Here is a 12,126-nt window from a genome sequence, read left to right as displayed (position 1 = left end):
TTTGTGTTTCTTAGAGCCATGTTACGATCACATTCAAGGTAAGAATGTCCCCATATTGGGAAAGTGACTTTGGTTGTTTCCAGTCTTTTTGCAACTGATACCACATAATGTAAAAACTTGAACACTGTGTAGTTCTTATTCTGCCCCCCGCATGAGTCGCAAAAAATTTCCAAGTGTTTAACCTTAGTATCAAGTTTTGTAAAAATGATGTTATGGAGCATTGACACAACCTCATCAGAACCCTTCCCTCCTACAGTCTCAGGGTAGCAGTAGAAAAACGATTCAGGTTTTGATAAAACATGGATGTTGAAGGAATACAATGACAGCTGTCTCCTCTAATAAACATCATTAGTAGAGATAATTGGCATGTGTAGGTTTTTCTGAAAATCCATTGTGATTGACTCATAATCTTCATTTTTCATGCTTGATTTTCTCGCATCTCTTTTCCTTGCATAGAATGTGTCAGCTGTTAGTTTGTGAACATTCTGATCTATTTCAAGCTTTTGTAGTTGTGATTCCAAATCAGTCTTTTCATCAGGTTTCAATGAACTCACCAATAACCTTTCTTCTATTGCCTTTTTATCAGTCAGATATTTGTCGCAAATACTACAGGTATTGCTACGAGGGTATCCAAATGATATCTTAAATTTCTTGTTAAATATCTTCCTATAAAATTCGTAAGATACTTCAGGTACATTTTTGTCTTTGTACATTTCACACATCTTATGCATGTTCAAATCTTCTGGAAAGTAAATTTTGTTAGTTGTATCCTTGCTACAGTGACTAGGCCATCCCTTGAAAGATGCTATATGATCTTCTACAGCTTGTACAACATGTACAGATTTCTTATTGTGTTCGTGTATATATTTACCATGCTTATCCTTTGGTGCCTGACCGTGACATTTGAATGACTCCTACCAGTTATACCATGTATTGTAATAAATGCCTTTGCACAGACGGGAACATCAACAACAGCAGAAGTATCACTATTTACAGGAGCTGCTCTTACCTTGTAATATTACGACAAATCATTAAATTTCGCATCATTTTCGTCTTCCCTGGGCCTGCGATTCTTAACTGGCTGAAATGTTATTAGCCCATAAAGATAGGCATTTTGTTCTTCATAGGACACCATTTCATTAAACTCTTTAATTATTCGTTTTTCTTTCCACTTCAGATACGGTTTTAAAGCACTCAAGTCTTTTACATTCACAGTCAGGCCCAGATTCATGTGAACATAACCTCCTCATCTTCACACCATCAGTCATTCTGCCATGCTTTAACCTCTTCTCTGTGTTGTTTTCACTCTTTCTCATACATCACATCAGAATCAGTTTCAGAATTATCACTCATAGTAATATTATATTTTGCACTTAACAAAATAATAAGCAAAACACAGGAAATGTCCACTATGCAAAAGAATGCATCACAAACCAACTGACTTCATTATCAATAACAACACTGGGAAAGATACAATGAATCATGGGAACAAAATGACTACCATCATTCTTGCATTGTATACTAATGATGTCCAGCATTCTTGCAGTGTATACCAAATTTTCTTTTCCTCACATCTCGTGGACTATCCGCGATTTTAGTTTCACCTATCCACATATTCTATTCCATATAAAGAATATAATGGCACACCCAGCTTATTTTCGATGAAAAAGTGACATCCATCATTTTTGTAGTTGACTCTTCGTATGCGTTTTGTAAATGTGTATATGTTATATATTGCTTAGTGATTATTAGTAGTATTATTAAACACTGTTAATATTGTTATTATTTGAATTTATTATATCATCTGTAATTGGTGAAATAATAACTCTGATGATAAATAAACAAATCAAATCTCGCTCTCTTTAAGTGTATCATCCCTTCCACTATATGTATCGTCAGGCAGTCTCTTCTCATACAGTGACCAAGCTAGTTCATCTTTTGTCTTAGGATCTCTCACAGAATTTCTCTTTCTTCTCCCACCCTTCATAGTACCTCTTCATTTCTCACTCGTTTCAACTCATTCCCTCCACCTTTCTCCAAATCCACATTTCAAAAGCTTCTTGCTTTCATCCTCTTTACTAAGTGTCTATGTTTCTGCTCCTCATATTAGCATACTCCAAAGATAGCGCATTGCTAGTCTCTTTATTCAGTGGTCCACTCATCAGCCTTTATTTGCTTCCTTTGCTATGGTAGTTCTAGATTTTGTCTCCTTTGAGCAGTATATGAAAATCCACAGCCTGTTTCAACCAGGTCAGGGTTGGAATGAATGAAGCTCCCACTTAGTGGCGAGGATAGGAACTGTGCTGGCTGCCGAAGCCTGTCCCACCCCTCTTGGGTAATGATTAATGGGTAACAGAGATGAAATGAAATGATATTGGAGAGTGTTGCTGGAATGAAAGGTGACAGGGAAAACCAGACAACTCAGAGAAAAACTTGTCCCATCTCTGCTTTGTCCAGCACAAATTGCACGTGCAGTGGCTGGGATTTCAACCACGGAATCCAACAGTGAGAGGCCGACGTGCTGTCGCCTGTCCTATGGAGGCTTTGAGCACAATATATATGTTTGGTAATGTAGCTTCCTAGATATTTAAAATTGTCCACTTTGTTGATTTCCTTATCTTCCAATGTGATAGCAATCTTTTCCCGTTTTCATCCTATGGTTATACTCTTCTTCTTCTTCTTCTTCTTCTTGTGTTCCGGCCTTCTAACGACCATGTTACAATTTCAATTCTTCCTCCTTAGTTGTTCTTTCCTTTCTTCCAGTATTCATTCATTGTTTCACTGTGCTTCTTTTTCCTGTCTTCAGTCCACTTTGTGCCTGTTTTCTTTTCCTTCCTCACTTGGAATCCTTCCATTTGTAAGACTTTCTTCCTAAAAATCTTTCTTTCCAATAGTTCTTCTTCTCATATGTTGTTCCTTTCCAGGTCTTTCTTGACTTCTTGAATCCAGGTGGTGGTTGATTTCTTTTCCCAAAGGTACTCGAAGATTTGTTTAGTTAGTCTATTGTCATCCATTCTGTAAATGTGTCTAAGAAATAGCAATCTCCTTTTTCTTATTGTTTCTGATGTTTTCTATATTGTGGTAAATTTCATTGTTATTTCTTAATTTCCAAAACTTTGCATTTCTTAGAGGACCTAATATTTTCCTTATTCTTCTTTTTAATATTTCTAATTTATCAAGCTTGTAGTTCAGTGCTAGACATTCTCTGGCATACAGACATTCTGGTTTCACTACTGTGTTGTAGTGTTTTATTTTGAGTTTTATTGATAAACACTTTTTGTTGTAAGTATTCTTAGATATACTGTAAGCTCTTTCCATCTTTTGTATCCTCTCCTCTATAGCAGGTTTTTCTAAACCATTTTCTTGAATTGTCTCACCCAAATGTTTGAATTTCTTTACCTTTTCCATTTGACCAATATCTGTTATTAAAAACTTTGGGGCACTTTTTATATTAGTCAAAAATTTTGTTTTCTCGGCAGAGATTCTCAAGCCTGTCATGTTGGCTGTCTTTTCAAGGAGATTGACTTGCATTGCTGCATCTGTAAGGCTTTCTGAAAGTATGGCAAAGTCATCTGCAAATGCTAGGCAATTTATTGCAACACCTTTGTTCTTTTCTCCCCAGCATTATGGCAATATTTTGGATTCTTTCAGTTTTTCATTCCAAATTTTTACAATTTTCTTCACGACACAGTTGAAAAGTGGGGATAAACCATCGCCCTGCCTGACACCTGTATTTATTTTGAAACGTTGAGATATTTCACCCATAAATTTTACTTTCGAGATAGTGTCTGTAAGGGTTTCACGAATTAGGCTTACCAATTTAGTTTTAACTCCAAATTCACAGATTACTTTATCTAGGGTTTCCCTATCAACAGAGTCAAAAGCTTTTTTAAAGTCAATAAATGTTACAACTATGTCTTTAGAGTTTATTAATCTGTTGATTCACAATGAAGTATTTATTTATTTTCCACCTAGTCGATACAATGATTGCCTAAGGCAATTTTTATTGGTCAAAAGTGGTACATGTTTCGTATATTATCAACATCTTCAGCCACATAACACAGTTTAGATGAAAAATATAAAATTGACAAAGTAATGCTTTAGAGGAAGTGTCCTTGAAATTAAATTTTCAAATTAAATTTTCAAGGACACTTCCTCTAAAGCATTACTTTGTCAATTTTATATTTTTCATCTAAACTGTGTTATGTGGCTGAAGATGTTGATAATATACGAAACATGTACCACTTTTGACCAATAAAAATTGCCTTAGGCAATCATTGTATCGACTAGGTGGAAAATAAATAAATACTTCATTGTGAATCTATTGAAGTGCGATACGGACCATGAAGCTGATTTTATGTAATTTATTAATCTGTGTCGAATTATAGATTTCAGGTTGAAAATCTCTTCGGAGCAAGATCTTCCCTCTCTAAATCCACCTTGATATTCACCCAACTGACTGTCCAGTGTCGATTTTACTCTGTTTAGTAGTATTGTTGAGAATATCTTGTAAGCAACTGGCAAGAGAAATATACCTCTGTAGTTGTTGGCATCTTGCTTGTTACCCTTCTTGTGTAATGGGTGTATTAGAGCCACTTTCCAATCCTCTGGGATCTTTTCTGTTTCCCAAATTTCTTCAGAGATTATTTGTAGATCTTCTATAATTTTTTGTTCAGCCCATCTTAGAAGTTCAGCTGTTATGTATGGAGTCTTCCCCACTAGCTTTGTTATTTTTAAGATTTTTTAATGCTTCCTTAATTTCTTCTGCTGTTGAAGGTGAATCAGCTTCTAGATTTTCGTGAATTTCTGAAAATTCTAATTTATGATTCGGCTCAGGGCAGTTCAGCAGGTGTTCAAAGTGTTTTGCCAGAATCTCTGAATTCTTGGCATTGTTAAGGCCAATTTTACTATTTGCATCTCTGAAGCAAATACTCAGGGATTGTTAACTTTTCAGGTTATTCTTAAAGGTCTGATAGAAATTTTGGGAGTTATTTCTTACAAAATTATTCTCAATTTCTGCTAGCTACAATTTTTCAAAAGATCTTTTAACCTGCCTTATTAGTTTTGTTGTTTCTTTTCTTTGTAGTTTAAATAGCTCATAGTGTTCATTCTTTCCAGAACATTTCCATTTTTTCCACTTTTTCATTCTTTCCATTAGTGCTTCCTCATATACATTATTCCACCAAACTTTCTTTTTAGTTCTAACTGATCCAGATACTTTTCTTTGCAGCACTATTAATCTTTCTTTTTAGTTTTAACTGATCCAGATACTTTTCTTTGCAGCACTATTAATCTGTTTAGATAATTCTGGCCGTTTGCCATGCTGAGTTTTTTTAATTTCTTCCTGAAAGTTTTCTATAGTTGCTTGTGTAATGTTGAGCCTATCTATGTTGTATTTCATTAATTTTCTCAGGGTTCTTTGATTCCTGTGGGGTAAAAGCTTTAGCTTAATTTTAGAGAGGTAGTGATTGGAGTCAAACTCTCCACTTCTTATTACTTTAACATTCATAATTTCCTTAATACTTATTGAGCTACATGGGCTTGGGACTGGCAGTGGTGGTGTTTTATACTTTTCTCTATTTTTCATTCCATATTTTACACAGGTGGTGTTAAGGTCTTTTAACATCTGTGTAACTTACTTTCTACTCTCTGCTAGGATTACCATGTTATCTGTCCGGTTCCATGGCTAAATGGTTAGCGTGCTGGCCTTTGGTCACAGAGGTCCTGGGTTCGATTCCTGGCAGAGTCAGGAATTTAAACCATCATTGGTTAATTTGGCTGGCACGGGGGTTGGGTGTATGTGTTGCCTTCATCATCATTTCATCCTCATCATGACACACAAAACGCCTACAGGTGTCAAATCAAAAGACCTGCACGTGGCAAGCCGAACATGTACTCGGACACTCCCGACACTAAAAGCCATACACCATTTCATTTACTATGTTATCTGCAAATCTTATGCACTCTGTCTTTTTTCCTCCTAAGCATACTCCTCTCCCTCCTTCATAACATTCTTTAATGATTTCTTCTAAATAAATATTCAAAATAGTGGGCAACAGGAGTATTTGGTATCCTTGTCGTTCTCCACTAATCCTATCCAAGTGTATCTCTTCCATGTATGATTTTCAAACAAAATATTGACCACTACCTTAACCTTTCTTTTACAGAAATCTACCATCCTCTAGTAGATCCTGAACCAAATTTTGCTACTGCTCTTCTATCCTATCCTTCACCCACAACTGAATTCCAGTCTCCTATTGCTATTGTACATGCATTTCTCTTTTCTTTTTCTATTTGCTCTTCTATCTGTTCATAACAGTTCTCTACTTTTTTTTTTTTTTTCCATATGCTGACTAGTAGGCATATACACTTGAATTATCACCATATCTTTATTTTTTCCTTTCAGCTTCAGCAAAATTATCTCCTTGGAACATTTTACATGTTAGCAACTTTATCTTTCATCCTCCTATTTATCAAAATTCCAACTCCAGGCCTTCCTTTTCTCTTCTCCTGAATAATGAAATCTGTATTTTGTGCTTTGTATTTCACCACTTCAACTTTTTCTTACTTCACTCATTCCCCAAATGTCCATTTATTTCTCATCATTTCCTGGTTTGTTTTTTCAAGTTTATCTGCTTGTAATAGTGTCAATACATTCCATGGGCCTATTCTAAGGCTTCTCTCTTTCCTTCTTTCTTCCTTTTCTTATCTCTGTCCTTAGAAAGGTTCCTCTTTGTGCTCTGCTTTCATGTAATTCCCTCCCAAAGATCCAATTGAGGGGTGTTTTTACCTCTGGAAAAATTTCTAATATAGAAGTCCATGCCATGAATTTCATGGGAGTATAACCCATTGTCTTCCTGATCCACATGCCATAGACCAATTCAAGTTGGTTTTTCTGCCTTGAGAGGTGACTCCTCACCACCAGGACAAGCGAATACCCTTAGCCTCAGTTAATCTGCGATTTTCTTTAGCAAGGCCTTATTCATACCTCTCCTGTGTATCTTCAGGAACTTCCCCGATCAGTTACTGGGATGCATCATGTCAGGGTTGAGGTCCCCCACCCCCAGTATCTTATAAGGTTAAGTCCAACCCTTACTCAGTTCAGAGTTAAACCCCCTTGCAAACTAATCAGGTTATTTAGACTTGACTTTTGACTCCTTATAAAACATATACCATTTACATTAGCAAACAGGCAGCTTAACAACATGATACATTCAATTAAAAACAAAATAGATCTTTAAAAATATATATAAACTTAAATATATGTTAAGCCCAACCTCAAAACATTTAGTAACTCATTGCAATGTAATGTAAATATGATTATAGCACTTCAATTGCCAAAAGAGTTCAGAAACACATGTATGCATCGGGTCTGATAAATCACAATATTATCCAGTAAATCTGCTTGAGAAAACATTAATACTAATCAAAATATGCAATGTATAACTCAGAAATTCATGTGAATGATGTAAACAAGGAGTCTCAATTCGGATGTAGTGTAGCTTCTAAGCCAATCAAAATTTTGCTACAAAACCTTAAGAATTGCTAGAATAATATGCAATGACATGAAAACTAATGCAAAACTGTTAAAACATGAAGAAATTATTGCATAAAGAAGTTTAATGAACTTACAATAATGATTAATACCGGTAATAAGAAGGTTGCTTAGATGACGGGATGGAGAGATATATATATATATATATCATCTTATTTTCAGGGCATAGTATCATCTTCATTTGGGGGAGGAGGGGGGGTCAAATCAGTGTTTCCAGAGAAAGACTAGGAAGCTTTGTTGGCACATATGAAAATTCTTGACAGTAAATGTTTTGGTATATCGAGGAAACAACTTACGGTTCCAGTATATCAGTATACCACTCAAATTAACATAAGTCATCCTTTTAAATAATAATGATGGTTATAAGAAGAAGAATGAAAATAGCAGGTGACAGATGCATAAGAAACTTCTGTCTGAGGCATTATTTGATGTTATGACAGCCTGAGAAGGCTCTTTAGGAAGAAACATTAGGTTCAGTTTCAAAAGTTTCATGAAAACTCAAAAGAAATATTTTATGGAAGTCCTGGACTTTGTGCAAATGACATCTACAACATGGATGAAGCTAGTGTATAAACTGTTACAAATGAACTTCCTACAATTATCTAAAGGTAAACAGCTCGTGTCCTATGTTGTCTTTCAGGAACGTGGAGATTCGGTTACTGCAGTTTGCTGTGTGGGTGCAGCAGCTTATTAAATTGCACCAGCTCTAATCTTCTCATGGAAAAATTCAAGCCAGAAGTGTATGACAGAACACCACCAGACACTTTAGGAAGAGTGTCTCCATTTCTGGATTTGCCAATTGAGAACTATTTGTGACCTGGTTGGAGCACTTCATGAAACATGTTATGCCGTCGGAACAAAAGAGAAAGTTGTTGATATTGAATAGTTGCATTTCCAGCTGTAGGCTAGTTTGTCAGCTGTTGAATATTGTCAATGTAAAGGCATCATTATCCTTTCTTTCCCCTGTCATACTTGCAGCTGCTTAATGTATCTTTCTTCATACCACTCAAAAATTCCATCTCAGAAGACTGTGATAGCTGGATCACACATGACCCAGGTTAGCCCATTGCAAAATACAAAGTTGGTGACATTTTTGGAACTTTGTTGAAATAGCAATCAATTCATTCAAAACTACAAATATTTTACCCCAAAATCCTTCAGCCATAGAAGATGAAGACTTCGTGCTTTCATCAGTGACTGACAAGGGGGCATTCCCTACTCGTCACTGCCGATTTCGCTCAAATTTATAGAACATGCAGAGCTTGGCTAGGAATGAAAGTACCCAAAGTGGGAACTCCAGATGGCCAAGCGTATAAAAAATAAAAATAATAATGTTGACGCGGTTCTCGCACCGTATAAGCCACTTACGTTAGTCGCCACGCTGAGCAGTAGTTGGTGTAGCGTTAAGAGCTTGGACTAGTACTTCAATGGTCATGGGTTCGACTCCCCATGTCGTGAATGTTTTTTCAATTTTTATATTATTCCTTTTTTTTTATTTTATTTATTTGTATGCAAAAGGCATATAGGACATCATTTTTGTAATGAGCACACAATTGTAGAAAATTTGGAGTTGCGAACTTTATCGACGTCTTCAAACAGAAATTCTTCTTTTTTCTCCTTTATTGGCTATCTCCCTCCTTGGGGAATGTGCCATAAATGTGAATAGTCGTTTCGCTGTAGGATTCGTTTTCACCTGACAGGTACATATTGAGTTACTGGTAAAGTAATCTGCTAAATTAAAGATCACTATGTCTTTCTCTCTTCCCTCCAGGTGCATCAAGTGGGTGGAGTTTTGTCAGAATGATAAACTGAATGGAAGACTACCAGGAGAATCAAGGCGTTATTGCTACATCTGTTCGAGACATTTTGCCAGAGGTGCCTTCCAGACAGAGCTGTTGAACAAACTAAATCGAAATGCTTACCCAACTCTTCTTTCTCCTCCTCCTCTTCCTCCTTCCCTTTCTCCAACACCACCACCTTGTACTCCATTACCAGGTACTGAAAATTTTGGACATTACTCTGAATCCAATTCTTCAGCTCCTTCTCAGCTGTCAGATGTCTGTGTTAGTAAGCCCAAACTACCATGGAAAATTTTGGCACCAGGTTCTAGTGAAGAAGTGGATGTTCCAGATGATGAGAAGGTATTTCAAATTGCTTCTGCTCTCAAAGTCTTTAGGAATACCCTTCCACAGCATTGTGATGCTGTTGACATAGATGTTCTCCTCATGGTTTTATCGGATTGGGAAAATCTTGAAGATTTCAAGAGAAAATATTATTTCAATAAAGCAATGAAACTTTACACAATTTTATGTAAAGGAAAGTATTCCTATTGTAATTCAGGTCATTCATTCAAACTTGGAGGATTGCAGGAAAGTGAAGTTACCTTTAAGCAGGAAGTGTACGATACGTTTGAAGATGATGTGCGAGATGAAGTCCAGGATAGTAAAAAGTTATTGTCAGAGTGTTCAACTATTCCAGAGGAAGTTACAGTAGTTTGCGTTGCCTTCATGTAAATTGTCATGTGACTTAAAGTATCATTGTTTACTTTTCTTAGAGGAATTTTGAGGTTATCCAATTACAGAGACTTATAAGGTAGTTAATTGGACATTATAAATTTTCCAGCTAACTCATTCCTGGTTGCCAGCATTTTACCCCAGTGTGCTAAGTTGGGCTCATCAGTTGGTAAACAGCACACCCACCAAGGCGTAAGGCTAGTGTATACCGTGGAGTCCACTGCGTAGGATACTTGGAGCCACCAGCAATGCCAATGTACTATTTTGGTAATGAGACAAAGTCTCTCATAGTGCAGTGGCACTGCCGGTGGCTCCAAGTAGGCTACGCAGTGGCCTCCACGGCATGCACTAGCCATGCATCTTGGTGGGTGTGCTATTTACCAATTGATGAGCCCAACTTAGCACACTGGGGTGAAACGCTGGCAACCAGGAATGAGTTAGCTGGAAAATTTATAATGTCCAATAACGGACCACTTATATTGGTATCGTAAATTTACTCATTCAGGACAAAAATTTCAGGTTCCCTATGGGAATCAACAACATCTATATCATTATAAGGTAGTATCATGTGTACCAGGGAACTGTAGTTGTTTACTCAACATGGAATCAACAGCATTCAATGTAAAAGCTTTCTTTTGTGCACATAAAACTTAAGATGTGGAAAATCTTCAAACAGCAACTAGAAAAATTGGCAGAAAATATTTTGTTTTGATTGATGCTTTTAAGTCCTAGATTAATAAACATATCTTTTGAGTTTTTGCCATGTGAAAGAATTTTATTTTTACAATTTGCTTTATGTTGCATGAACACAGATAGGTTTCATGGCAATGATGGGATAGAAAAGGGCTACGAGTGGGAAGGCAGGAGCCATGGCCTTAATTAAGGTACAGCCCAGTGTGGAGATGGATAGCCACTGAAAACCATCTTCAGGGCTGCTGACAGTGGGGTTAAAACCCACTATCTCCCAAATGCAAACTTACAGCTGCATGACCTTAACTGCACGGCCAGCTCAGATGGTACGTGAAAGAATGTTTCTTTTCATATGTGCTTTACCGTGCATGCCTACATGGTAATTGGCTGCTCTCCAGATGTTTTCCATACATGCTGAATGAATATTTTGCTCCTGTTAACTTTCTTACCTGAACATTTTGAGACTAACTTAGTGTACAGAAAATATATTTGTAGGGATTATAATGGTTGACTTTGTAATAAAATTGAATTGTTGATGGTACTTTTGGATGTGATTTTTCTTGTTTGTGAGTCCTAGAGTGTGTCATATTCCAAGTTTCTGATCCCAATATAAACAACCATATCTCATAAATCTTTGTTGACATATTATAAGTTGAAATGTTTTGTTAGAAATTGTATCAATATTGAGATATAGTACAAGCTCTGCAACCCTCATTAGTTACATCACCTACATCACCAAGTTATCACTGTCATCTAAAAATTCTGTGACTTGCCTTAAAAGCTTCTGTTGAACTTGATGAAGTAAACTGCTAGCCTTCCTCACACAATAACTGTGATGCACTCGCTGCTGTTATAAAATTTGGTACCAGTATATAGTTGTTATTTGTTGCTCTTTTTCTGGATGTAATACAACATCTTTCTATATTGTTTAGCATGTAATAGTTAATGAAATTTCGTAACAATCATGATTCAACACTACAGCACGACAGTACAAAGAATGTTATAGCAGTGCATAAGTGTTATATTTAATAATTTTTTGTTTTTAGGAGTGGAAAGTTGGAGAAGTCATTGAATCCTGACTATATATATTTCTATATCCACTGTTCTGAGTTTTGTTATTTGTCTGGAAATCACTTCCCAGTTCACCATACAAACAAAGATATGAGTTAATTTACTACCTGTTGCTGGCATGTCCTAGTGTTTTTTTTTTCTTTTAATGCTATTTGTTTGGGGCGTCGACCTATAGAGATCTTTTGCCCCTACTTACACCATGTGATATGAATCTGTGTGTAATTGGAATGGAGGAAGTGTAGAGTGTTGAGTGTGAGGAAACGAATGTTATGGATGACACAAACACCCAGTCCCCAG

The 12,126-nt window shown here is 36.4% G+C and overlaps 1 protein-coding gene across 2 annotated transcripts in view; it reads left to right on the top strand.

Annotated features, from left to right (window-relative positions):
• The window catches only part of LOC136874779 (uncharacterized), a 51,198-nt gene extending 40,956 nt beyond the window's left edge, over positions 1-10,242 (top strand). For both annotated transcript variants that reach the window (XM_067148449.2, XM_067148450.2), the window contains one exon: positions 9,327-10,242. In XM_067148449.2, coding sequence (XP_067004550.2) covers positions 9,327-10,068 — 742 coding nt within the window. In that variant the 3' untranslated portion in view covers positions 10,069-10,242. The remainder of the gene's footprint in view (positions 1-9,326) is intronic.
• Positions 10,243-12,126: the final 1,884 nt, after the last annotated feature.

Source organism: Anabrus simplex, chromosome 5 (assembly GCF_040414725.1).
Source record: "Anabrus simplex isolate iqAnaSimp1 chromosome 5, ASM4041472v1, whole genome shotgun sequence".
NCBI classification, from domain to species: domain Eukaryota; kingdom Metazoa; phylum Arthropoda; class Insecta; order Orthoptera; family Tettigoniidae; genus Anabrus; species Anabrus simplex.
This window is presented reverse-complemented; position numbering and strand designations above follow the sequence as displayed.